The 27,950-nt window shown below is 34.1% G+C and overlaps 1 protein-coding gene across 1 annotated transcript; it reads left to right on the forward strand.

The window, feature by feature from the left end:
- On the forward strand, positions 1–27,746 carry RGS18 (regulator of G protein signaling 18). Its single transcript, XM_012444688.3, has 5 exons — positions 1–320; positions 785–886; positions 1,936–1,997; positions 22,088–22,254; positions 25,094–27,746. Exons 1-5 carry the CDS (start codon positions 202–204, stop codon positions 25,349–25,351), a joined length of 708 nt encoding a protein of 235 aa, XP_012300111.1. The 5' UTR covers positions 1–201; the 3' UTR covers positions 25,352–27,746.
- The last annotated feature ends 204 nt before the right edge of the window (positions 27,747–27,950 follow it).

A 27,950-nucleotide genomic window follows, 5' to 3' on the forward strand; every position in this document is an offset into this window, starting at 1 on the left:
AGGACCAAATTGTACTTCATTTCCTCAGTTCTGCATTTCTGCAGAGGCAGAAAGAAACACAGCTCCTGACTTGTTTTTTGTAAACATTACTGAAAGAGTTGTGATAACTTTTTATTCACTATGTATACATATGGAATAGCATTAACAAGTGAAATAGGGAAGGATGTAATAAATTAGACATTTCTTCATTTTAGAAAGAAGATGGAAACAACGTTACTTTTCTTTTCTCAATTAAATATGTGTGAATCAAAAGAAAAAACTTTTTTCAAGTTAATACATGGTTCAGGAAAAGAAGAAACAAGCAAAGAAGCCAAAATCAGGTAAAATTATAAAATTTTAAGTTAGCCTTATATTTTTAAAAGTATAATTGAGGTTGAATATTCATTACCACTTGTTTTTAAACTATTGGGTTGAAAATACATTGATCGTATTGTCATAATTGGGGAAAATACCTTTTTATTTCTTAGGAGTAAACAACTAACTGTTAAATCTAAAGTGTTTTCATTTTTAAAAAGAGTAACAATTTTAGCTTCACGAAGGAACTAGTACAATCTTTATTGAAATATAACCTCAAATACTTGATTGTTGGTGAGCAAAAAGAGAAACATTTACATATGTTACCCTAATTCCTCCATAAATATAGTACTTAAATGGGATCATGAGTGTGTCGGGGTGGGAATAGGTGGGCATGGGTGTTTATGAATTCCAAACTTTCCTGGTAGTCAGCAGGAGAGATTTTAACTGTCATCTAGATTGTCCTGACACTGAGGCCTTTTTATTACAGAGCTAAGGAAAAAAGAAATAGACTAAGTCTTCTTGTGCAGAAACTTGAGTTTCATGAAGACACCCACTCCAGTAGATCTGGGCACTTGGCCAAAGAAACAAGGTGAATAAATTTTCAGTATTTTAAGGAAGATTTTGCTGATTCTATCATTAAAGAGTTAAGAAAAGTTCAATTAGGGATTTCTATATTATTGAAAATTGCACAGAAATATGAAGAAAGAAATTTCACTTGAAGAAACTAGAAATATTTCATAAAATCAAACCACTTGAATTAAACCACTTCAATTCAATAATACTATGAACACTTAAAGCTGCTCTTTTAAAATTATATACCTGTCAGTTTTAAATGATATATTTTACTCCTTGTAACCTGATAAAATACCCATTAAAGATTTTCACAATGCAATATTGTCATAGTAAAGAGCTATTTATCTCTTTCCTCGGTAGTTTGAAAAACACACCCCCATTATAGCAAGTAAAGCACAAATAAATAATGTCTTTTAATATTTAGCATTTATTTAATTCAAAAAAATACAAAAGCCTTATACACTAGTTTCATACAAATTCTTCTAAATTTGAGAATAATCTAAAAAAGATCCAAGAAAATATATTCAATTCTCCACATTATCAATATCTCTAAAATATTTCTTGTGTTAAAATATCTTATATTTCTTATCCCTTTGAAACTTTATTAGTCAAACTTCCTGTATCTGTTAAAAAAATTTTTGCAGCCTAGTGTGGTTAGAGCTTCAAGGAAATTGCAGTATAATCTTTTTTTTTAACTGAAAGATACTGTCGATTTAGTTTTTCCTACTTGCTGAATTTAAAGAGATAGTTGACCTGATTTCTTTATATTTGTTCTCTGTGCCTTTTAACCTAACAAAGGATTAATTTTTAATTAAAAAATAAAACAACTCACATATCCATGAGAAAAAATTAATGTTATTTTAACACATTATTCAACAGACAAATTCCAAAAGAAAATTGAACATTTTCAAAGTTTCTAATGTAAATACAACTTTCATTATATTATAATCAAAGGAGAAACTGTGAAATATGATTGAAAAGAGCAGTACAATAGCACATGTTAGAACAGATTCAGAAACAGACTTTCTGCATAGTCTATTATAAAACATTTTGTTTCTTGTACAGAGTCTCCCCTGAAGAAGCAGTGAAATGGGGTGAATCATTTGAAAAACTGCTTTCCCATAGAGGTTAGTGGTACTTTCACCAAATACTTTATTGCTTAATGGAAAACCACACCAACTATGCATGTAATTATACAAAACGAGAGGTGACAAAAATTTTGCTGATTGGTAATTTTCAGTAATTTGATTTTCTGATCAACAGAAGTAACTAAATAATAGAAAAGTCAAATCACGGAATTTTTTAAAATTCTGATTTTGTTTAGTATTGCCTGCTATGGATGAAATATTAGTTATTTATACTGTAGTTTCAATTTTTAAATTTTTCTGATTTTTTAATAAAACCATGTTAGTTTATTGTTCAGTGATTAAAAATATAGAGTAATTTTTTGATGGACATTCAGGAAACCCACATAAACACAGTTTCAAAAAATATTTAATTAATTCATTCTGTACTTCATATCAATTGTCTATTTTTAAGGCAGAATTTTGTAGAAAGGTTGAGAATCGGGCATGTATTTAAGGGGGAGCTTTGTCTGTGAGATGGAGGGTGAGGACAAGCTTCAAGGCCTCCTTTGACTCTGGAACACTATGATACTATAGCATGGCCTAGGAGGCAGGCTCCCTGGATTGCCAGTCTTTAGGGTCAATTTACATAAGGTAGCAAGTGAGTGAACTCTGTTACCTTTACTCATTCTATGCTTTCTTGCAGATATAAAAACTGAACTGAGCAGGTGATGGGGCTAGGCAATCACAGGATTTATTATTCTCCGCCCTGAACTTGTCAAGAGTCTGCTAAAAAAGCAATGCTTTATCATTACCAAACATCCATTTCAAGCCCACAGCTTTTTTTTGCACCTTAAACTTGTCCAGTTTCTTCCTTTAGTCTTTGTCTGAAATACAATAATTTCCCAGCTCTTCCAGACCCTTCCAGGATGAGACTAGCCAGACTACTCTAACTGCTCCTTATAGCACTGCCCATGGCGTTCACATTTTAAGGCGTCCACTGGAAGAAAGGATTCCTGTTGCCAGGACAGTTGGGAGTGGAATATTCGTAATTAGCCTCAAACACTGTGCTCCATTTAATCTAACAACAACTTTTCTTTTCTGACATGTTTTTTCTTTTTGTTTTATTCTCCTTCTTAATTGTCCAACTCTTTATAATGACTTGGTGACCTTTTAATGTTCTCCTGAATTTACTGATATAAGAATTCTACCTCTGTAGATGATTCCTGCAAACCTACCCTCTCCCAATGAAAGTAGATGTCTACCTCTGACTTGTGGTATTTATAGGTAGAGAAATCAAGGCTTAAACTTAGGCAAGGATGTCATCAATGAGAATGGAGAGTAGTGATAAGAAAGCTTCTGCTGACAAAGTGTAACTTTTATTCCTTGTATTCCACACTTTTCTTTATTTCCAGTATAGAACAATTCCTCAATTTTTTTTTTTTTTTTTTTTTTTTTTTTGAGACAGAGCCTTGCTCTGTATCCTAGACTGGAGTGCAGCAGCGTGATCTCGCCTCATGGCAACCTCTGCCTCTTGGGTCAAGGGATTCTCCTGCCTCAACCTCCAGAGTAGCTGGGATTACAGGCACACACCACCACACCTGGCTAATTTTTGTATTTTTAGCATGCTGGTCTTGAACTGCTGACGTCAAATGATCCAACTGTCTCAGCCTCCCAAAGTGCTGGGATTACAGGCATAAACCATCGTGCCCAGCCCTAGTATACAACAATTTCTTAACTATTGTTAAAATTCTTGCCAAATCTGTGTCAAACTTGTCTCATACTCACTTTCTTGCTCACACTGTCTTGGTTCAGTGTCAGATATGTTCTTAATAGATTAATTACCATGACTTGTGTAAAACTTGCTTCCATGATTCGTGTCCCCCAAATGTGTGTATTTTAAAATCTCCTCTTATAGCCAACATGTTGGTACCACACTGCCCTTTAGCCTCCTCACCAGTCAGAGAAGGAGAAAAAAAAAAGAGGACTGGGATTCAGTTCTTACAATCTAAGTATTTACTAGAAGGAACCACATGTCTTTTCATCTATGGATCCCTAATCCCAGACATCCCCTGAAAAAGAATATAACTGAATTTGTTTCTAGAAGTTAGTCCAGAGTTCCAGTGGAATTTGAGTTTTAGTTTTCTCCTGAAACATAAATGGTTGTATAATCTTAGTTAAGCTTCCTAATCACTCTTTCAGCTTCCTCAACTGTAAATGAAGATAATGTTTTTAGTTCCAACAGAAATAGATTTCCGTCATGATTAAATGAGATGATGAATAAGAAACCAATAAATCTTAGACACTTCACAAACGTCAATGATTACTGCTATTATAAAAAATAATTACTAATCAGTTTAATAATCCTTTTTCTGTTTCAAGTCTACTCACAACTAGGTGATGATCAGTTAGAGGGTTAAAATTTCAATTGACAATAACATAGAGACAGGATTTATGTCACTTAATAAATTGGTATATAATAATTTCATCATACTTTCATTACTCATTCAAAGCACAGAAGGATTTAACAGGGTAATTAGTCCTACAGAAAAGCCTCACCTAGCATTCTGTAATCTTTCTTCTTTACAATTAGTAAAAAGCAAAAGGACAAAATCAAATCTGCTACTCTCTCTCTCTTTTCTCTACTGTTAATATCAAAGAGCATTAAACTACCAGCAATTTAAATCAGGAAGAGACACATTTAAAATAATCAGCACTGATCCATTGGATATTATCACCTTTCATGATTACATTGCTAAATATATTATATTGAATTCATAAATTTATATTACCAGTATTATTTTACTCAATCCCCCATCCAATTATTTTTAATTGCAATGCTTATAATAATATTAAATTATAAAGCTTAAAATAATTACATAAAACAAGGCTTTTGGTTGCAATACTTAAATTCAGTTTATTTCTATTTATTTGACCCCAGAAGAAAAACGTGTGTGTGTGTGTGTGTGTGTGTGTGTGTGAATATATATAAAGGGAAAAATCCTACACACACACACACACACACACACACACTTCAAGAAAGACTTTGCTTTATCAAATTTTATATTTCCTTTTGTAAAATTTTTCTTTTATAAAATTTTATAAAATGTGAACTTTTCTCAAAATCTGTATGCTATGTTTATTAAAAGGAAACAACATTGTATTCAATTTAGTCAAATGGAAAATGAAGTGACAAATCAAACCAGATACATTGGAAATTTTGGTATTCAGTTTGACAAAAACGGTTAATACTAAAACCATCATAAACTGATTATTAGCAGCTTTAGGAATGGCACCACAGGATAGATGGTTTCCACCCTAGATTTTAGGGGAGTAATCAGAATTCACTAGCTGAGTAATAAGAGAAACTATCAGCAGAGAATCGGTATAGAAATGGGGTGGTAAACAATGCAATTTACTTAGGGAATTAAAAACAAAAGAATTCTTCATTGAAAAATATAATTTGAAAAGGGATGGTGGCTTAGGGTGACAGAGAATATATCCATGAGACCAAAACAGAAAGGTCACTGATTTTTGCTCTATTCCACAGAAATCAAATGTTTCAGGGTGGTGTTCTGATAATTCTATTTTATTCAAATTTTAGTCACATACTTTAACTCTTTTAAAATTAAAAAATGAATAAAGTATCAACTTTAGTTAATAATTATGTATCAATGTTGGTTCAGTAATTGCAACAAATATCCCATACCAATGTAAGATGTTGATAATGGGGAAATTAAATGGGGAGTGTATGATCTTCTTCTAAATCCATACTACTTTCTGCAAAATAGTTCTGTAAATCTAAATATACTGTAGAAAGAAATGCTTTAGAGAATGATCTCAAGCATGTTATATAGTAAATTTTCACACAATGAAGTCCACCAATAATTTGAATCTTGTTTCTTATTTGGTTCGATGGAGCTATTAGTCTAATTTTTTTCTGCTATTTCTATTTATTGTCAAATTTGCCTGAATTTTCAAAATAAATAATAAAAATGTATAGTTTAATACTACATATATATAAATAAGTAATTTATAAGGGCTATTTACATTTTAAAAGTAATAATAAATCAAAAATGAAATATCAAACTGTATCTGTCATTTATAATCACAAATTTCCAATTTAGTTTTTATCAGTCTTCTCATTGATTGGCTTTATAAGTTAATTTTATCAATTTGAACTTATAAAATCAATTGATGCCAGTAAAATATAGATGTATATTATACACACATGTGTTATTTGTATACATATATGTATATGGCTCTGTGTAAGGCATCTTTGAAAGCAAAATGATACTGCTGTATAAAACGTAACTTTAAAAATAACTTGCTAAATAGTTTTTAAAAATATTATGCAGAACTTGCAGTATATCTTGTGTGCTTTAGAAGATCACTAAAAGAGATTAAACAGATGTATGCAAGAATTCAACAGGCAAAAGAAAAGCTAATTCCTCAGATAAAGGCAAGAAAACGGTTAGAGTAATAAGAGATTTTGACGTGATCTGGAAAAGCATGAGTTTACTTTGAGGCAAAGAGTAACAAACACATTGTATAATTCAGCTGAGAACAAACTTTGGAAGCCTTTGTGTGTAAAAAGATAACTCTGAAGGTTAGAAAGGTAAAATTCTATGCATGTAATATGGACTACCTACACAGTTGTTATATAAAAGCTAAATTCAAAGTAAGGACCGCTTTGGGGAAAAAAATGGATAAACTTAGTGACTTAATCAGTGTGTATGTATGTTATAGAATGAGAAGATGAAGGAATAGGAAACAAAAAATAAGGATGAGCCAAAGATCCCTAGATTTTATTTTCATTATAATAGGAAGATAATTAATAGATGTGAAATAGAGGTGGATAAACAAGATTTGCAAAAAGAGAACAGGGTAGAGTTTGAACATTTTTTTGTCCGTGGTAAACCTTATTAAGTTTTGCAGGGTTTTGTAAGTGCACACCTAGAATATGGAAGGCTGACTTACAGTTAAGATTTTCTAAGCAGCTCACATAGTTGATAATTGATTATCTGAATGAGAATGTTATTTCTCATGAGGGGAATTTCCATCAGTTAGAAAATCTTCCTACTATTACATAACTGTTCATTTTTGCTGTGTACATTTTTATCTAGCCATTGCTAATAACTACGGCAGTTTCAACCCTTTTATGAATAACCATTTACTTAAACTTTTTACACTTGGAATTGTGATCCTAAGTAATTTGTTAAAACAATTCATAACATGTAGGATGGGAGTAGACTGTGTAAGTCATTGCACATCCTGGATTTAAAAACACAAACTGACTGTATTTTGGAAAATACTCATAACTAAGTTTGAGTAAGGACTACAAGGAAATACATACTTCAGTTTTGGGGAAGGAAATGAGTACTTCTTATATTTTTCACCTTGTGGCTTTTCAAGTTACAGTTCCTAATTTTTGGTTACCAATTTTCTGCAAGATAAAGAATTCCACTGCTCTAAAAATTTAAGTTTCGGACTTAAGCCGACCCATAACAAGCACTGAATTTCTTTCTTCTTCTTTTTTTTTTTTTTTTTTGAGGTGGAGTCTCGCCGTGTTGCCCAGGCTGGAGTGCGATGGTACAATCTTGGCTCACTGCAACCTCCGCCTCCCGGGTTCAAGCGATTCTCCTGCCTCAGCCCCCCGAGTAGCTGGAATTACAGGCGCACACCACCACACCCAGCTAATTTTTTGTATCTTTAGTAGAGATGAGTTTTCACCATGTTGGCCAGGCTGGTCTTGTACACCTGACCTCATGATCTGCCCACCTCAGCCTCCCAAAGTGCTGGGATTACAGGCGTGAGCCACCATGCCTGGCCAACAAACACTCAACTTGTTAATTTATCTAAAGTTTAGCAATAAATAAAACCCAGTCCAAATTATAATGGATCACAGAAATCATTCTTTATTGCAAACGAAATCACATTCTATGGCAAATCAGAGCTACAACCCAAAAGAAACAGTGCAACTTAGTACTTAGATATTATACGGTACTTAGTACTTAGATATTATACGGTACTTAGTACTTAGATATTATACGGTACTTGGGTTTCCAACTACAGATTTTCTTGACTTTTTGTTTCATTTGGTTTCTTGGCATCAGAAAAATACTCCAACAGATGCCAGAGTTTCAATTTAGAAACATGCGATTACAAGCATTTCATATTTGTATGACACGTTGAGCCAGCTTCTTCCAGTGTGAATTCTAAACTCAGGTTCTATCAAGCACTTTTGGCAGCTGCATTCACCACTGCTGCCTTCTAAGGACTGTTAGTAAGTTGCTGCCTCTGTGTGAGAAACGGTTCCATTGTGAACTGACTTAATGCAGCAGCCCAAAGTGAGTAAGAGAAACAGGAAGTAAGTAATGTGCTGGGGTAATCTTGCACAGCATTGCACATTACTTTTAAAAAGTTATCTACTTAAAATTTTAATTAATAAACTTCTTTCTCATTCATCATTCATTTCTTGAATTAGTATTTTTTCTTTACTATTATATTCACATTATGCCAACAAAATCCATTCCCTTTAGTTAATGCATCACGATCACTCAGAGTATACACAGCACTTTTCTGACGCTGACTTCATTTTGAATGCCTGTGTCAGGCACAAGACTCACCATGGTAACAAAAGGCTTTTGTGTTACATTCCAGAGCAAAGAACATGGCACAGAGTCGACACTCATGCTTGTGAATTAGTGAAAAGCTCTATTTGAAATAATGTTTACGTTGTTTTCTGGAAGACTTCTATTTGAATTTTATGCAGGCTGATTTTCCTCTGCTGCTTTGACCAGAATAAGTCACTCTTGTAATCGTCCTTCCTCAGTCCTTGGTGCATACGTGCCTGTCTCGCCCATTAATCTCCATATTCCTCTACAGTAAGGACTTTGTTTTCTTTATGGCAGTTTAGTTGTAAAGGTCCCGGAATTTGAAATAAGATGAACCTGGGTTCAAGCACTTGCACTATCTTTTACCAGCTCCAAGATTTAATGCAAGTTAACTCTCTGAACGTTAACTTCTTCATCTATAAACATGAGTATAACGAGACTTACTCCATAGGGCTGATGTGAAAATTAAATGGAATTGTGCCAATAAAATGCATATAGCAATGCGCTAAGACCTTAATGAACACTCAAAACTCCTAAATATTGTAAATACTGCTTAAATATATAACACAATTCTCAGGTTCAGACTAAGTTGTTTTTCTTTTTTTTTTTTAATCAGTAATTAAAAGGTAGGTTAAAAAGTTATTTTAATGAATAACAATTTCAGCTATCTGGCTTTTGGGCATTTTAGCAGTCAGTACAAAAAATTTATTATAATTCTGATCTGTCAATTAGAGAAGTAATGGTCATATTCTTCAGAAATTGTGACACTTATTTAATAACTCACTTTAGGAATAATTTGATATTTCAAAATCGATCAGTCCATGCTCATGCATGGCCTATGGCTAGAGTGCAGTATATTAAAAACAAAAACTTTTATCCCTTCACTGGGTTGGTGCAACTTTTTTTATAAGCCAAATAAAACATACTTTCTTTCCTCTTTGGAAACTAGATATGACCTTGAAACAGGTTGATTTTTCCTTGTAATGTAAGGCGCTTTTTATTTTGTCAGCTTCTTTTTAATTTCCATTTAAATAGGAACTGAGGAACAAGGAAGGACAAGATAAAATCCTCTTATTGTGAAATTTGGACAGGCAGGACCTGTATCCTAAACAAACAGATCAACAGCAGCCAATGGTAATGCTTTTTAACACCAGCAGGGGGCACATTTCCATATGACTGCTTTTTGTTTTCTTTTTAATGAGGATTACCTGAAAATGTTCTCCCAATTATTTTGTTATCCTGCTTCAAATTGTTTCTAAGTATCTAGCCAAGAAATTTTCTTCGGAAATCTACTTAATAACAACTATCAAGCAAAACATACTAAGATACAGACCTGCCATAAGAAATAAGACATTTTAAAATTCTATTTAAAAAATAGAATCTATCAGTTCCAAAGATAGTTATCAGAGATAAATTGAGATAACTTTTTTTAGAATTGTCTCGTAAAAAAATGGATATTAACTTAGAAAAAGGACAAATATTTTAGCAATTTGAAAGATGAAGTAAGTATAGGTGTAAGTAGCTGGTTTCCATTTCCTTAAATATTTATCAAGGGAAGAGTTCTCAAGAATATATTTTTGTAAGTAGTTCTGGGCAGAGGCTGACTTAGCTAACTGCCTAGTGTTCAGTTCAGGCCAGTCGGTGCATAGGTCACTGTTTTGTGTGGTAGTTTTCTTTGACAGATCTAGACATTTCCCCACATTTCAAACTGTACTTCAGTTACAATGTAGAGTTTGAAAGGCCTGTGATATGGCTTGGTTGTGTGTCCCACCCAAATGTCATGTGGAACTGTGACCACTGAGGCTGAAGCTGAGCCTAATGGGAGTCATTTGGGTCATGGAGCAAATCCCTCATGGATGACTCTGTACTGTCTTCACAGTAATAAGCAAGTTCTCATTCTATTAGTTAACATGGGAGCTGGTTGTTTACAACAGCCTGAAACCTTCTGCCTTTTTTCTCACTCCCTGTCGTGATACACTGGCTTCCCCTTTGCCTTTCTCCACGAGTAAAAGCTTCCTGAGGCCTCGTGAGAAGCTGAGCCGATGCTGGTGCCATGCTTGTGCAGCCTGCAGAACAAGGAGCCAAATCAATCTCATTTCTTTATAAATTCCTCCGCCTCAGGTGTTCCTTGAGAGCAATGCGAAATGAACCAACACGGCATGTCAGCACGTTTTGTCTTAGTCTCCTTATTGCTTCCAGATCATTATAGAAGACAGAGGGGGAAAAGTAAAAACAAACAAACAAACAAACAAAAAGACAGTAAAACCAGACACTAAGTAATGATACCACTCCTGCAGTTACATAATGGAAAAGAAAGGAATTCTCAAGCTGCTCAAATTACCAACCAGCAGCCAAATGATACTCATTCAGCTTATTTCCTAGAGTCATCAGTCTAAGGCTGCAGTTTTACTGGAAGTTTTGCCACAGTACTGCAATTCAGTTTTCAAAAATTAAAGGAATATAGTCTCGGCCAATTCACTGACAGAAACTGCTTTTGTAAGTCCAGTTTTCAAATGCAGATTGTGAAAGGAGTTATGGGAAGGAAAATCAAACGGGAACATTCTAAGGAACAATAAACCCTATAGTTGCTTATGTGCTTATTATTAATAAGCCACCGTAAAACCAGCACATTTGACACCCTGTTGTTCACTTTGGCAATTATTTTGGTAGCTAGCCCATTAACTATACTCTGGAACCTACGTATTTCTAGATATTTGGAGGAAATGTACAACATATCAAATTACTTCAAGAACTATTGTTCATTTGTATGTCCCTTTTACATTCTGAGAAAAGCATATTGCTCAGTGTGAGAAATAAATCTTGAAAATAATACACTAACTGAGCTAGAGAAAGAAGAGCAACTTGATTACTCCTGCTTCTCAGTGGTCAGGGTTTGCTGATTCATTCAGGAATCACTTAGCAGTAAGGCCTTCATCGGACAGTTGCGTTTGACTAGAAATTATCTTACTAGCGTCTCACGACTGCAGACAAGTTCTGTAAGTTGCTTGTCAGTTTTCCAGTGCCTCAACCCTACCTTCCCTCGTCTCTCTAGTTTCTTAACTAACATGTAACTACTAACATAATAGTTCTGGTCAATTCACTGAGGAAAAGAAATGGCAGCACCTCCCTTTGTCTGATTGCAAACCTCCCAATGGAAGATGCAGCGGTGAGGAAGAGACTGTTTTCCTTTTCTCGTGGTAGTGGCTGGAATCATTCCATACTATAAAGCTTAGGGATTTCTGGAGGTTGTCACGTCTTTGTCTAACAACTGATTTCCTAAACAGTAAGTTCCTGGAACTCTAATATGTTTCAAAAGATTGCTTACAACATTAAAAACAGATGGTTCATGACAAAGAGGACAAGGTCTATATAAAGGAAATATAAATGGTGATACAAAAAGCATAACTTGAGGATGGTATTAGTTTCCTGTTGCTGCTGTATCAACTTACCACAACTACAGTGATTAAAATGGCACAATTTTATTATCTTACGGTTGTGTAAGTAAGAAGCCCAGTATGGGTTTGATCAAAATAAAATCAAGATGTCAGTAGGCTGTTCTTCTTTTGGAGGGTTTAAAGAAGAACCCCTTTCCTGCTCATTTGGATTGCTGGCAGAATTAATTTGTTTGCAGTTAGAGACCAACCACTTCCTTCCTTTGCTGGCTGCAAAGTGAGGATCATTCCCGCTGCTATGGTCTGGATACGGGTTGTTCCCGCACCCCAAATCTCGTCGAAATTTGGTTCTCAATGCGGTGGTATTGGGAGGGGGCGCCTAGGGGACTTGTTTCTGTCATGGGAGAAGTTCCCCCAGGAATGGCTTTGTGCAATTTCAGCAATAGTGAGTTTTCACTCTTGAAAGACTGGATTATTTCTCAGGAGAATGGATTCGTTCCCTGGAGAGTAGGTTGTTACGAAGTCAGGATGCCCCTCGGGTTCGCTTCCTCTTTGCCCTTGCCCACTTGTTCTTTGATCTTCACAATGTTTTAACCCAGCACAAAACCCTCACCAGAAGCCAAGCATGTGCCAGCAGGCCTCTTACACCACCTCCAGAACTGTGAGTAAAATAAACCTCTGTCTATGCAAACTACCCAGCCTCAGGTATTCCTTTTCAGTAACACAGAACAGACTAAGACACCCAACTTCTAGAATACACTGAGTTTCCTGACTCATCTTCTTCACATTCAAAGCAGCAGCAGAGTCAGGTCCTTCTTAGGTCACATTTCTCTGACCTACTCTTTCGCCTCTTTGACTTTTAAGGACTCATGTGATTAGATTGGATCTACCCTGATAATCTCCCCCATCTCAAGGTACTGAACTACATTCAGTTCCTTTTTTCACACAGGTCTTGAAGATTAGGGCATGAATACCTTTGGAGTGTTATTTTTTTGCCTACCAAAGAAAACAGTGCCTTCCTGAGAAAATATACATACATATATGTAAAAGTGAAATCTGGGGCGATTGAACTAATCTGAAACTCAGTTTTCTCATCTATGAAAATGAATATAAGACATAAGTGTCTGTTATAAAAATTAAATGAGGTGATGCATATAAGTAACAACCTTCAAAACCTCTAGCCATGTTATCAATGCAAAACCTTAGTTATTGCCATAATTTTACCAATAGAAATTCGTTATACTTGATTCATTTTATATGGAACTTTTTACATTAGTAATAGTCATTGACCATTAGGAATAGTTCTAGAGAGTGATAAACATTTTTTTAAAATGTGGCAATCTAAGTTAAAATGAGTTGAACAAAGAAAGTTACAACACTTATTTCAACTTTTTTTCAGTCATAATGCCAGAATATTTGCACCTTCTTTATAAATAGCTGGATTTTTAAAAATATACTTTGTGCAGAATCTTTGCATCTATAATCATGAGAGATATTGTCTACTTTTTTTCCTTCTTTCTTAGTCTTTACTTGCTTTTTATGCAGGAGAGTGTCAAGTTTTGGTATTAGAGTTACCCTTATCTCATAAAATGAGATGGAAAGTGTTTATCCTCTCTTAATTTTCTTGAAGCAATTGTGTAAGATTAAAATACTTTTTTTCTTAAATGTTTGATGGAATTTACTAAATTTGGGCCCAGGTATTTTTTTGGGGAAAGAAATGTTTTGTTATAAAATCTATTAATTGAATTAGGACTACCAGATCTTCCACTTCTTCAAGTGTCAGTTTGGGTAGGTTTATTGTTTTCTTAAACAATTTGTCTATGTCATATAAATTATATTTACTGACATTAAGCCATTCATAATATTCACTTGTTTGTAGTATCTGTAAGATCTATAGTATTATTTATGGTTTGCTTCCTAATGCAAAAGAATCTTCTTGGTAGGGATTCTATTTTATTAATGTTTTAACAGAACCAGGTTTGGCTCTGTTAATCTTCTCTGCAGTTTTTCTATTACATGTATTTTTCATTTTTTCTAGGAAAAGAACCCCCCTCAACTGACCCCAGTGTGTGATGCTCCTCTCCCTGAGTCTGCATGTTCTCATTGTTCAACACCCACCTATGAGTGAGAACATGTGGTGTTTGGTTTTCTGTTCTTGTGTCAGTTTGCTGAGAATGATGGTTTCCAGATTCATCCAAGTCCCTACAATGGATGCGAACTCATCGTTTTTTATGGCTGCATAGTATTCCATGGTGTATATGTGCCACATTTTCTTTGCCCAGTCTATCAGTGATGGGCATTTGGGATGGTTCCAGGTCTTTGCTATTGTACACAGTACCACAATGAACATACGTGTGCATATGTCTTTATAATAGAACAACTTATAATCCTTTGGGTATATACCCAGTAATGGGATTGCTGGGTCAAATGGAATTTCTATTTCTAGATCCTTAAGGAATGGCCACACTGTCTCCCACAACAGTTGCACTAATTTACACTCCCATCAACAGTGTAAAAGTGTTCCTATTTCTCCACATCCTCTCCAGCATCTGTTGTCTCCAGATTTTTTAATGATTGCCATTCTAACTGGTGTGAGATGGTATCTCAGTGTGGTTTTGATTTGCATTTCTCGAATGACCAGTGATGATGAGCATTATTTCATATGCTTGTTGGCCTTATATATGTCTTCTTTTAAGAACTGTCTGTTCATATCCTTCACCCACTTTTCAATGGGTTTGTTTTTTCATGATTTCTTTAACACTTAGGTTATTGTGTTTAACACCTATTTATCACAAACATATTGGTTATTGTGTGCTTTTTTTCAAATATTTGTTTTTGTTTTGTGTGTATGTATGTACTAATGTCAATTATTAATTCAAACCCCTTGTGGGCAAAGAACATGTTTGTAAAGTATCAAGCTTTTTGAAATTTATTTAGACTCATATTATGAGTCTAACACATAGTCTGTCTTTGTGCATTTGGAAAGATGTGTTGGGCAGAGCATTTGTAATTGTCAATTAAGTCGATTTAGTTAACAATGTTTAAGTTTATATATTGTCATTGATATTCTGTCTGCTTTTTCTATTAATTAATGAGTAAGCATAATTAAAATATACACCTAAATTGTGATTTTTTTCTACTTCTATTAGTTGTGTTAGTTTGCTTCATGTATTTTAAAGCTCTAACATAAGTTCATATATGTTTAGGATTATTATGCACTAGTAATAATTGGCCACTTAAAAATTACAAAATAGAAATACTCTTTATGTTGTTGAAGTCACTTTTTCAAGACATGTGAAGATTTTTTAATCAGATTTCTTATGCTTAACCTCTGCACTGTGTAACATTTTTATCCTTTTTCTTCATCTTCCTGATACTTTTTATTTAATGTGTCTCTTATTGCCAATATATAGTCTGTTTTTACTTTTTAACCCAGTCATATAATCTCTGACTTTTAATTGGAATGTTGCGCTCATTTAAATGTTATGTCATCATTGATAGACATGGGATTGCATCTAACATTTTACTATTTATTTTCCATTTGTTTCCTCATTTTGTTGTTGTTCTTTTTCTTTTCCTCCTTTCCTACCTTATTTAGATTAAGTAAATCTATCTTCTATCCAACTGTCTGCTTGCATACCCGTCCCTTCTGCAGTCTTTAATCTGTTGCCACAACCATCCAATAATTTTTTTATTTTAAATATTTTACATTTTATTTCCAGAATTTCAACGTGATTATTTTTTATAATTTAAATTTTGTCTTATGTCTTTTTTAGCCTTTGTATTTTAAAAAATTATAGGGGCTCTTTTAAAGTTTTTGTTGGCTAGTCCCAACATTTTAGATACCTCGGGATTACTTTTTATTGATATTTTCTAATCAACAAACAAAATATTGACAATGAGTTTTGAAAATATCCTTACACGACTAATTTTTTTATTGTAAGTGACCATGGAGGAAGACATAGGAGTAGATTGTGTGGTCTTCCTTTAAAGACTATCGAACCATCTTTCTGGAAATTAATTAAATCACTATTGTATCCTCTTGATTTTTTTCTGGCCAGTTTGATCCTTTAAGGCTGGTATCTCTCAGAATTTTCTTAGTATTAGGCCAAGACCTTTCTTAGCACCAGGAAAAAACAGAGTATTTATACCAGAAATATGACCTTTCTTTGGCATCTGTCCTAAGAGCCAGAAATCCAAAGTCATCCAGACCTATCAAAACTCTCATATCTCCATTTACCTGAGTCCCACAGCAGCTATCCTTGTCTAGACTTCACAAAATTTGCCCTGCTCATGTGCAGCTTAGCCCTCAGTCAAGGCTCTGCAGGAGAACTGCATGCAGGCTTCTGGGTCCTTTTATAAGCAGAATCACTTTACACTGGTTACTGTTTAAGCCACCTATATCTTGGGCTACAATTTTGATTACTTGCACAAATCCAGTATGATAGAACACGGATACAACTAGTTAGGCAAAGCAACTTTAGGACTAACAAATAGGCAGAAAGGGATAAGAGAAGCCTAGTATTCATAATGAGCTGCTCCCCCAACACTCAGGAAAGCTGCTAAGAGTGAATTAAATCTTTAGCCCAAGGAATACAGGTATCCCTGGGCTAAAGTGTCAAAGAGCCTATTTTTTGGTGGCACAGGAACAGAGCAGGGTTATTCCTTTCATTTCTTCTTGTCTCAGGATGTTGCATTATCAGCACATTGTACATTTATTCTTGAGAACTACAAGTGAGAAAAAGAGCGAACAAGTTGGTACAAGGGCACTAAAACTATCCCGTACCTTCTGCATGTCTCCCCTTTCCAGTACCCTGACCCCCAAATTCCAAATAATCATAATGCCCGAACTCTTATCTGTCTTTTCAATTCAGCAAGACTTTTTACTTTGCTCAGCCTCATCTTCATGCATTACAGTCTTAAAAATGCCCCCAAATAGAAAGCCAGAGCAAACCTAACACTCACTTCGCGTGTTTTTCTTCTCACCTGGTGCCAGGTGTATTGTTTGAAAACTACTGCCTCAATATTTTGTCTAGTTTTATAGTTATTTGTGATAGGAGGACAACTCTGGTTCCTCTTACTTTGTAATGACTCTCCTCTTCTTCATACTTCAATAGTAACGTGTTCTTCTATTTTAGTTAGGACTCTATAGACTAAATATCAAATCAAGGATTTTGTCCACTTCTTAAATTGCTGGTCTCTACTACCTAGACCAGAATGTCTGGAACATGGCATGTGATCAATATTGTTTCAATGAATTAATGAGTTATTCAGTGGGGAGTTCAGGAAGCAAACAAACATATTTCATAAAATAGTTGACCGAAGTAAGAAATACGTTATGTTTGAGTAACTCATAGTGACATTTAAGAGAGAGCAGTGTACCTCCAGAGATGTTTGTCTGCTTGTCCAAAGTCATATAGACTGGAATTTACCACAAACTCCAGCCTCACACGTTCTCAAAATTGATGCTGTCATCTTATTAGCAGGCCAGGAAGGACCCAATTCTCAGTAGAAGGCTCACATTGGCAAAACTCATAAAGGTGAATTCCAAACTTAAAATACAGATTCAGAAATAAAACTGTCACTGATAGTCATTTCTCTACCTTTTCATATGACTGAAGCAGCCAAATTGTAATAAAAATTCTGCTTGCCAAGCATGAAACTAGAACATTAATTAAATGTTTAATGTCATCCAGCTAAGAGTTGACTTTTTAAATAAACTGGTATATTTTTAATTACATGTTTTCATCCATATTCAAAATAGGACAAAATTTTGTGGATTTTTGTTTTATTTCTTGCTTTGTAATGTTAGTAGCTCTGATTTCCCATGTCTCTTGTAAATATAATAGGTCTGATATTTGTAAGACATAAAACATTTCCTAGAACTGTTTCATGTTTTTTAAAAATAATCCTGTATTTTTATCATTAGATCAATTATTTGCTGATAATTTATTTTAGTATTATTAAATAATTATTGGGTTATTTTTCATGTTGAGTACTGGAAATTTGGTGGCAAGTTGGACAAGGGTCTTCTTCTTATGTATCTTACAGTGTGGCCTGGAAAACAAAGTTAACAGGCAACTGTAGCACAATATTTTAAGTTTACCCAGCACACTGGAAGGCCATATATGAAGGACACCCAGCTTATTCTTGAGAGATTGGTGAAGTCTTTTCAGGCTTGATGAAATATAATTTAAACTCAATGAATATAGACTGTATGGATTAGATTAATTAAATTGCTTTATGGAATTAGAATAGGAAGGGAAATGTGTTCTCATCAGGAGCTAAATCTAAGAGATGCAGGAACATGGCACATGAATGAAACTATACATGTTTCTCTGTGAGTGGAGTTTAAATCAATGTAAATAAATATAGTAGGAAGACATGAATGCTATTGGGAAATCTTAAACAATGAAGAATCATAATAAAATTCGTACTGTAGAGAGATATTATTGACTAGAATGTGATAATACACTGGGAGGCTGGAGGAAGAGACAAGGAAATCCTAAAGTCAAGGTCACCAGTTAGGAGGTTTTTATACTAATTTGTGTGAGAGATAATTCTGGTCTAAATAAAAGTAATTACAGATTGCACAAAAATAAAAAGACAGATGTCGGATATATGAAAGGGGATATTTTATAAGATTTGATTATCAACTGTGTGTGAGGTAAGAGGAAAATTAAGCGCCCCTGAGAATAAATACCAAGTTCCAGTTTGCATCCCTGAGTGGGTAGTATCATTAAATGGGAAATGTATGCTGGGAAGGTTTTGGTTAAAGATGATGAACGCACCATTGATATGACTAATTCAGGGGTCAATTCAATATGTTTTTCACATGTTGGTTGATATGAACTTGGAACTCAGGAAAGAGGCTTGAAATAAGCTCTAAGAATCATCTGCATGTTGATTGAATTTGAGTGTTGAAGTAATTTTTCAGGAAATGAATTTAAGGGAAAGATAAAGAAGGATAAACTGAGAAGGATTTGGGGATGCAATAGTCAGAAGTGTAATAGGAAACTCTGGAGCTTAGCTGCCATTGAAGAGAACTACAGGCAATTCTCTACTGTGCCTGCTGTTGTAGAGAGATGAAATAACATATGGACTGAAAAAATGTTCACTAACTATAACGTTAAGTCAATTTGGCAAAAATAATTTAAAGTGTTGAATAGAAACCACGTTTTTGTGTGTTGGGAAGTCAATGAGATAGAGGGGATTAAGAAACTAAGGGTAGAAAACGTAATCAAAGATTTTATATTTGTAGGAAGAAAAGATATGTCAGTAGCTAGAGGAATATTGGAAGTTAAGATTTTAAAAAATGATTTCTTGTAAGAAGATTAAAATATTTTAATAATATCAACATGTAAAACAAAAAAAACTTTGTTTTTCAGAATTGTTTGTAATGCCTCATTTTGTCTGCAGGTGTTAACCAGATGCATAAAGTACAGTCGGATGTGAGAAAAAAGTTTAGGAAAAATCTCAAGGGAGAATATGGGAGAATGGGGAAGATAAAGGAAAGAAGAAGGAAAAAAGGAAAGAGGGAAATTATTTCCTTCACATTCATAAAGGAAATAACTTTAGCAAACATCACATTTAAGGGGAACAGAGGGAGTCAAACCTGAACAGACAACACACAAAGAAACGATCAGACAGTAGGAACTAGGAGATACCACATCCTACAGTCCTATGTGGAAGAGTATTTGAAAAAGGACGGGTCAGTATTATCAGATGCTGCCAAGTGGGAAGTCCAGATGGGACTCATGATATTTCCTTATGCAATAACTTACATAAGGAGAACAGAAAGAGAAATAGGCTATAACTAGAGAGTGAGAGTGAATCTAAAGAAAGATCGCTAAAACTCATTTAAATCCAACTCAAATGTGATTTACTCTGACAAAGTTTATCTGAAAAATCCATTAGGAACATATTTCCCTTCCCTCAACATTTCTATAGTGCAACTACCATACACCCAAGCAATTTCACTTCTTGGAATTTATTCGAAAGAAGTAAAGACTCGTGTACATTTTTAAAAACTACACATAAATGTTTATAGCAGATTTATTTGTAATAACTGAAAAAACAAAAATAACTCCACGTTTCCTTCAATGGCAGAAAGGTTAGACAAATGGTAGTATATTCGTATCGTGGAATATAATACAGAAACAAAAAGAAAACAAACCACTGATACATGCATCAGCCTGAATAAACCTCCAGAGAACCATGCTGTGTGGAAAACAGAAACATCTCAAACAACATATACCGTATGATTTAATTTATGTAACATTCGTGAACTGACAAAATTATAGCAATGGAGACTAGATTAGTGGTTCCCTGGGGTTAAAAGGAGTTACATGTGGGGAGATGTAAGTGTGATTAAAAAAGGGCAACACGAATTATACTCTTAATTTTCTGTATCTTGATTATATTAATTAATGTCACTATCTGGCTGTGATATTTCACTGCAGTTGAAAGTTGTTACATTGGTGAAAACTGGATAAAGAGTACATGGGGTCTCTCTTATAACTTCCTACGAGTTCATGTAAATCTATAATTTTCTCTAAATAAAAAAGTTTAACTTTTAAAAGCCTTAAAAATAAGTATAGTGTTAAAAAATAGTTGAAAGAGCCCTAGTTTTGAAGTCACATTGCCTTGGGGTTGAGTCCAAAGTCTGCCACTTTTTTAGTTATGTAAATATCATCTTGGTGAGCCTTAAATAAAAATTATTAAGACTACCATCATCATCACAACCACCATTACTAAAATCCTTATGGTTCTTAATATGTCCCATTTACTGTTCAAAACACTTTGTGCATTTTAACACATTTAATTCTCTCAACAGCCCTATCAGGTAGCGATCACTACTATCTTAATTTTACATATTGAAAAACTAAGATACAGAAAGAAAAGGTAATGTGCTTAGGGCCAAATAGTAACTAAATGAACATGAATTTGAGCCCAAGCAGTGTTACGTAAGACTTGATACCTGCCCCTAACATTTATGGGACAAGACAAAAAGTGAAAAAGAGTCCCCATGCTGTATGTGTGACTGTTTAAAATATATATATTACAAATATACTTTGTAAGCCACTTGGAAGATTATGTTTGAATTTAAAATGTTCAGACAGTTAACAGTTCTATTCTATAAACATAACTTACCATCTTTTCCTTTCCACCCATTATTTGGTTTCTGTGAGCAGCTCTTTGCACATTTGAGTACACACTCCAGGCTGCAAATTAAAGCCTTGTTCATACTCAGGCCTAAGGTATGAATACCAGTGAGTCTGTGTGTTTTTGTTTTTGCTAGATGGACATGGAAAAAAGACTGTGCAAATGCTGGAAGCACAGAGTTTTTAGTCAGGGTATCTCAAGATCCTGAATACCAGAGTCCTGGTGTAGAAGTAGGTAGGATCCGTTCCAACTGTAATGGCTTCTTGACACTGTGGAATCGCCCTTCACACTCTGGGAGGGGAATGGATAAAAGAGACACAGAGTCATCTGTGGCAGCAAAATTCCCTTTCTGATTTTGCCGGACATGCTGAAGAATGCACCCATGGTAGAGAGCATGAAAAATAAAAACCAAGGCTCAGGGGCTGGCCGGGGAAAAGCTGCTATTCTCAAGGCCCAGGTGGCCACAAGAGGAAGAGGACGTGGAATGGGAGGTGGGAACATCTTCCAGAAGCCAAGATAATTTTCTCCATTGAACAGAACTTTGCCCTTTTTTCTTTTAGGCTATCTGAGTTCACTGGGGTGGGTGCTTGTGTATATGTCCTAGGTATTCTTTTGACATCTTTCTCTTTAGATCAGGGGAAATGTTAAGCTAAATAAATCTGGGTTGGGGGGGTTGTTAAAAAAAAAAAAAGACAGTGAGGTCCATTGTAGAGGGTCCCTCTTACCCTTAGGCCTAAAGTCAAACTTAAGCCTGAGTGAGACACTGGCCTTATTTCAATGGGAATAATGCTTGCCTTTTATAGTTGTGAAAACTACACGAGGTCCCTCATGTATACTGTGGAAGATGTGTGCTGCGGTGCTACATTAGAGGGAATACGTAGCTTTTCTGTTAATATTTGCAATTATGCTTTATTGTCAATCAGTAAATGTTTCCAACATTAATATTATTTTATAGTCATTTCATTTATTTTCTTGATAGATGGACTGGAGGTTTTTACCAGATTTCTTAAAACTGAATTTAGTGAAGAAAACATTGAATTTTGGATAGCTTGTGAAGATTTCAAGAAAAGCAAGGAACCTCAACAAATTCACCTTAAAGCAAAAGCAATATATGAGAAATTTATACAGACTGATGCTCCACAGGAGGTACAGTAAAGATAACTGGAAAATGTATAACTGCTGTCAAAACTTTTAATGTAATAATTTTATTTTTAAATATGTGAATTATATTTTCCCAACTTATTTTTATTAATTTTGTTTATGATTGACATTTAATAATTATACATGCTAATGGGATACAGTGTGATGTTCTAATACATGTATGCATTGACTAATGATAAAATCAGAGTTAGCATATTCATCAAATTAAAGATTTATAATTTCCTGTGGTGATAATATTCAATATCTTCTTTTCTAGCTATCTTGAAATATACTATGTATTATTATTTGCTATACTCACCCTCCCACGTAATATAACACTAGAATGTATTCTTCCTGTCTATCTGTGGACTGTTGATCAATCCTTTCCCATCCTCCCATCCTTCCTACCTTACCTAGCCCTTGGTAACCACTATTCTGCTCTCTACTTGTATGTGAGCAGCTTTATTAAATTCCACATCCAAGTCACATCATGTAGTATTTACCTTTGTGTGCTTGGCTTATTTCACTTAATATAATGTCCTCCAAGTTCATTCATGTTGTCATAGATGACAGAGTTTCATTTTTTTATATCTCAACAATATTCCATATATACCACATTTTCTTTATACATGTATCCTTTGATGGGTATTTAGGTTGATTTCATCTCTTGGATATTGTGAATTGTGCTAGAATAAACATGAGAATGTAGATATCTCTTTAACTTGCTGATTTCAATTCCTTTAGATATACACCTATAAGTAGAATGGCTGGATCATATGGTAGTTTCATTTTTAATTTCTGAGGAACTCTCATACTATTTTCTATCATGGCCAGACTAATTTACATGTCCACCAAAAATGCATGAGTTTCCCTTTCTCCACATCCTCACCAACATTTGTTATTTTTTGTCTTTTTCAGTAATAGCCATTCTAACTGTAGTGAGTTGATATCTCATTACGGTCTCTACTTGCATATTCCTGATGGGTAGTGGTGTTGAGCATTTTGTCTAAAATGGCATTTTATGTCTTTTTTTAAGAAATGCCTATTCAGAGCTAAACTTTTGAGATAATCTGCTTTTATCAAATTTGTACCCCATATATTCTACCAGAATGTTCATGATGTTGCCTGAGCAAAGATAATTATTAATATAGATTTATCCATACAAATGGAATACGTTGTGAGATATTATCACAGAAGGAAAAGTATGATTAAAGTCACTCCTCAGAGTTAGTTTCAATCTAGACTAAAAGTGAATAAAATTAATTGCAACATTTAGATTCATTCACTTATTCCTATTAATCACTTTAGCACAAGCAACCTCTCATAGAAACTAAAGTTTTCTATAAGTGATGAAATCAAGAGAAATCAAGAAGTTTGCATCATATCACATTTTAATTTTGGCTCATCTATTTATACAGAGTTTTGTTTCCTTCAGAGCTACTTTAAAGACAAGTTTAAAGAAAAATTTTATAATAGAGAGATGAGGTAAACCTAACTAGGCAAGTTTTCAAGTGGAAAACAATTGAGATTTCTTTTCCTCCAAACTCAGTGTGAAGTAATTGTGTGATACAATTGATAAAACGGTTATAAGACTAGCTAATATGACTTGACTGTCCTCAAATATTATTTAAATAGAACTTCTATGTTTCTATTATGTGTTTTATAAATAGCGCTTCTCCCAAAACCAATGTTTTACATAGATTTTTTTAAAAAAAGGCAGCTAGTTGTACTGTGTTATGGGCAAGGGGAAAGAAAGCCCTACCTGAAAACCTACCACCATTAGAACCAGATATATATGCAGTGCATTATAGAATATATATACACAGTGCATCATAGACCCAAGGCATTAAATAATTTTATATCTTTAAAAGACATTCATACTGCAGCATATGTTTGCTTGGAAGAAAGCATCATAACATAATGAACTGAGCACTGGAATCAACAGAAGCCTCATATTAAAATCTCAAATATGCCCACTCTCATTCTTTCTCATGACTCAAATAATTTAACCTCTGTGAGGTTTAGTTACCTTATTTGAAAGTAAGTTAAGCTTCAGTTATTTCTATGATCCTTAGCATTGCAATATTCCATTATTCTAAATTAGTGGAGACTAAGAAGGACCAGGAATGCCAGGAGAGACGAGCCAGATGAAACGCTAGTCCAGAATAGAGTAAAATACCGAAGCATCCATATTGGGCCATTCTTGCACTGCCATAAACACCAGTGTTCACAACAGCAATGTTCACAGTAACCACAATGTGGAAACAACTCAATTGTCCCAATTTTCCCAAATGAATGGATAAGCCAAACGAGGCATACCCATAGAATGGAATATTCAGCCACAGAGAGAATAAAGTCTTTGATATATGCTAGTAAAAATAGAAATACCTGAGACTAGGCGATTTGTAAGAAAAGAACTTTAATTGGCTCAGCAACTGCTTCTGAGAAGATCTCAGGAAGCTTCCAATCATGGCAAACACAGAGAGGGAGCAGTTACCTCACATGTCAGGAGCAGGGACAAAAGAGAGAGAGTGCGGTGCCACACACTTTTAAACAGTCAGATCTTGCCAGAAGCCACTCACTATAGCAAGGACAGCACTAAGGGGATGGTGCTAAACCATTCATGAGAAATCCACCCCCATATCCAGTAACTTCCCACCAGGTTTCACCTCCAATGCTGGGGGTACAATTCAACATAAGATTTGGGCAGGGTATACACCTCCAAATTATATCAGCTTCCAAACCCACTACGCCCACTCCAACATGGCATTAGTCCTGTGCTGTTTCTCAAAGTTGTTTACATAAGCATATTAACTATAATTATACTTTTTTCCTGTTTATCCAGGTTAATCTTGATTTTCACACCAAAGAAGTCATTACAAAGAGCATCGCTCAACCTACCCTCCACTGTTTCGATGCTGCACAAAGCAGAGTGTACCAGCTCATGGAACAAGACAGTTATACACGTTTTTTGAAATCTGACATCTATTTAGACTTGATTGAAGGAAGACCTAAGAGACCAACAAATCTTAGGAGACGATCACGCTCATTTACCTTCAATGAATTCCAAGATGTAAAATCAGATGTTGCCATTTGGTTATAAAGAAATTGATTTTGCTCATTTTTATGATAAACTTAGACATCTGCTTCTAAGACATAGCATGTTTATGTTAAGAATTGGTCCCATGTTTTAAACTGAGATGTATCATGTGAAATGATTTTTAAAATGTAAAAACAAAACTTTTTGCTAACAAAATACATACTAGATCTGCCAATATAGTTGGTAAAATCCTCTACTTGATGTCATTCCATTCATAATCAGAAAAAAAGTTATTTCTTAATTAAAAGACAGTAGAGATTGCAGAGTTAATTAAAAGTTAAACTTTTGCAAAGCTGTCAACAGTTCAAACAAAAATCTAGTTTGGATTTTTTACAAAAGAAGCTTAATATATATTGTACAAATAATAATACTCAGATAATATCGGGATAGAAAGCATTAATTGAGGTATTGCTTCATTGATCTTAATGCTATATCAGTTCTTTAATCTGTTGTGAATATAAAAACAAAGTATCTTGCATTTCAAAATTAACTAAAAAGGTGATTTTTACATTTTCCTCGGTTAATTTATATTTTCTTTTTCTGTGACAATCTGTTTTCATAGAATTTAATTGTTTCATACACAGAGTTAAGACTTGATATAGACTTCGTGATGTCATTAGAAAAATCATGGGCTGATTTTAATAGCATTCTTCTGGTACCACAAATATGTATCATGTAGCCTTTCCATATATAATACTCTTCAAAATCATCTAATCTCTTGGTTAAATTATGAAATATTCAATAAGAGGTTTCAAAAACATACCAGGACTCTTTCATAAAATTAATGCCTGACTTCAAAAAGTTTGCACTCTCTGGAGGAGACAACGTGGACAAACACAAAAACAAAATAAATAATCGGACAAGTGAAAGAAGCCAAATGCACAGAAAGCACTGAGCGTCGGCCGAAAGACGGGAAAATGCACAAATTGAGACTAGATTTGAAATCCTCAGTGTGTGAGCTCCCTTCTTTATTCTTATTTAATCCACATTCTTTTTAATATAAAGACTCAGGATTTCTACTTTCTAGTGCTCCTGATGGTCTCCACACTCACTAATTCTAATTTGTTCACCAGATACTCTCCAATGCAACACTTGACTTGTATCCGAGTAAGGAAAAGAGGCAAATAAGTATGATTAATCATGGAAAACTTAAGACTAAAAATTAACATGGGATATTTGTCTAAAAATAGCGTACAAGATTATAGAAAACCTAGAAATATATGAAAATAACGAAGCCACAGGATATAGAGCATGAATTTTTTTTTTGACCAGTCAAATGTATGGTAACAATGTCTTTAAAGTATTGGATGATAAATAAAGTTGGGTTGAATTAGATAATTTGGGGCATTTTTGAAGCCTATAAGCAAGCGTAAATACCCAGGCTGTCAATTTACGTACATAACAACTCAGTAAATGATTGCAAAGTCAAGTGAAATAAAAAGGAAGCATTATAAAGAAGGCAGTGTAATATTTCAGCAAGGCGCAAAGGCTCTAACATGTGGTGCATTTTTATTTAAATTCTATATCTACTACCTACCAAGTGTACTATGTTGAACTTCAATTTTTATTTGTAATATTGAAATAAAATTTTCAGTGTTCTTATGGTGATTAAATTTTAAAATATTCGAAAAGTGCCAAGTATAGTATTAATTGACTCTAGTGTGTGGATGGATTTTAGAAATTATTCCCTGTATTTAAGTATCACATTTTAATTATAATATAAATTTTTCTAATAATGTCTTGGTTACAAATCAAAAAATCTCTTTGAGAATAATGAGATTTTCTTTACTACACTATGGGGATGGCTATTGCTCTCATCAAAACTTTTATAATTTCCACCTCATAAAAATTAATATTTTAGTTAAATTAAAATATGGGAACATTTTAAGCTTAAATACTTTTTCTAAAAAAACCCCAACATTTTAGTTATATGCAGTGCAAATCTTTAATTTAAGATGAAAAAAAAAAAGACAGAGCATGAAGATGTATACCCTCCCCACCCCACCCCGTCAGATGCTAAGCCTTGGCTATGGCATTAACTAAATTTAAAAAGATTAATTTATTTTCATTGTGCCATATAGACTGGTCTTATATTTAATTTCCTTGCTCTTTATCATCTGTCTAAAAAAGAAAAAAAATTACCAACACAAATTTAACCATGTTTGTTCAGCTGTCATCTGAAGTCTTTTCAACAATGAAAAGTTCGTACAACATATCAAAACCCATATTCTATAACTTGAATGAATGAACAAGTATTTATTGAACACTTTTATTTGATTGCTACTGCTAGCTTCTGGGCATTCAAAAGTGAATTTAATAGTAGGAGTGACAGGGAAGCAGAGAGAAAGAAAAATCCTCTTCATGGTATATTCTCTAATAAAGTTTGCATTCTACAATATGCAGCTAAAAGCCATGCTTCAAACTTTTCTTCATATGTATCCCAAATAGCAAATCCTTCTACAACCAATGGTGGAGATGATCACTTATCTTTTAAAGCTGGGAGTTAAGTAGCTAATTTCCTCATGTATTTAAGGACAATATAAAAGATTCACCAATTTGCATATCTTTGTGCATCTTTTATAAAACAAAAGCAGAACTGAAA

Source organism: Aotus nancymaae, unplaced genomic scaffold, assembly GCF_030222135.1.
Source record: "Aotus nancymaae isolate 86718 unplaced genomic scaffold, 86718_ANA_hifiasm-v0.15.2.pri h1tg000108l, whole genome shotgun sequence".
NCBI classification, from domain to species: Eukaryota; Metazoa; Chordata; class Mammalia; order Primates; family Aotidae; genus Aotus; species Aotus nancymaae.

Coding starts and splice junctions, on each gene's coding strand:
- RGS18 (XM_012444688.3), top strand. CDS start 202: ATGGAAACAACGTTACTTTTCTTTTCTCAATTAAATATGTGTGAATCA. Junction 887..1,935: donor CACTTGGCCAAAGAAACAAG/GTGAATAAATTT, acceptor TTTCTTGTACAG/AGTCTCCCCTGAAGAAGCAG. Junction 1,998..22,087: donor AAAACTGCTTTCCCATAGAG/GTTAGTGGTACT, acceptor TTTTCTTGATAG/ATGGACTGGAGGTTTTTACC.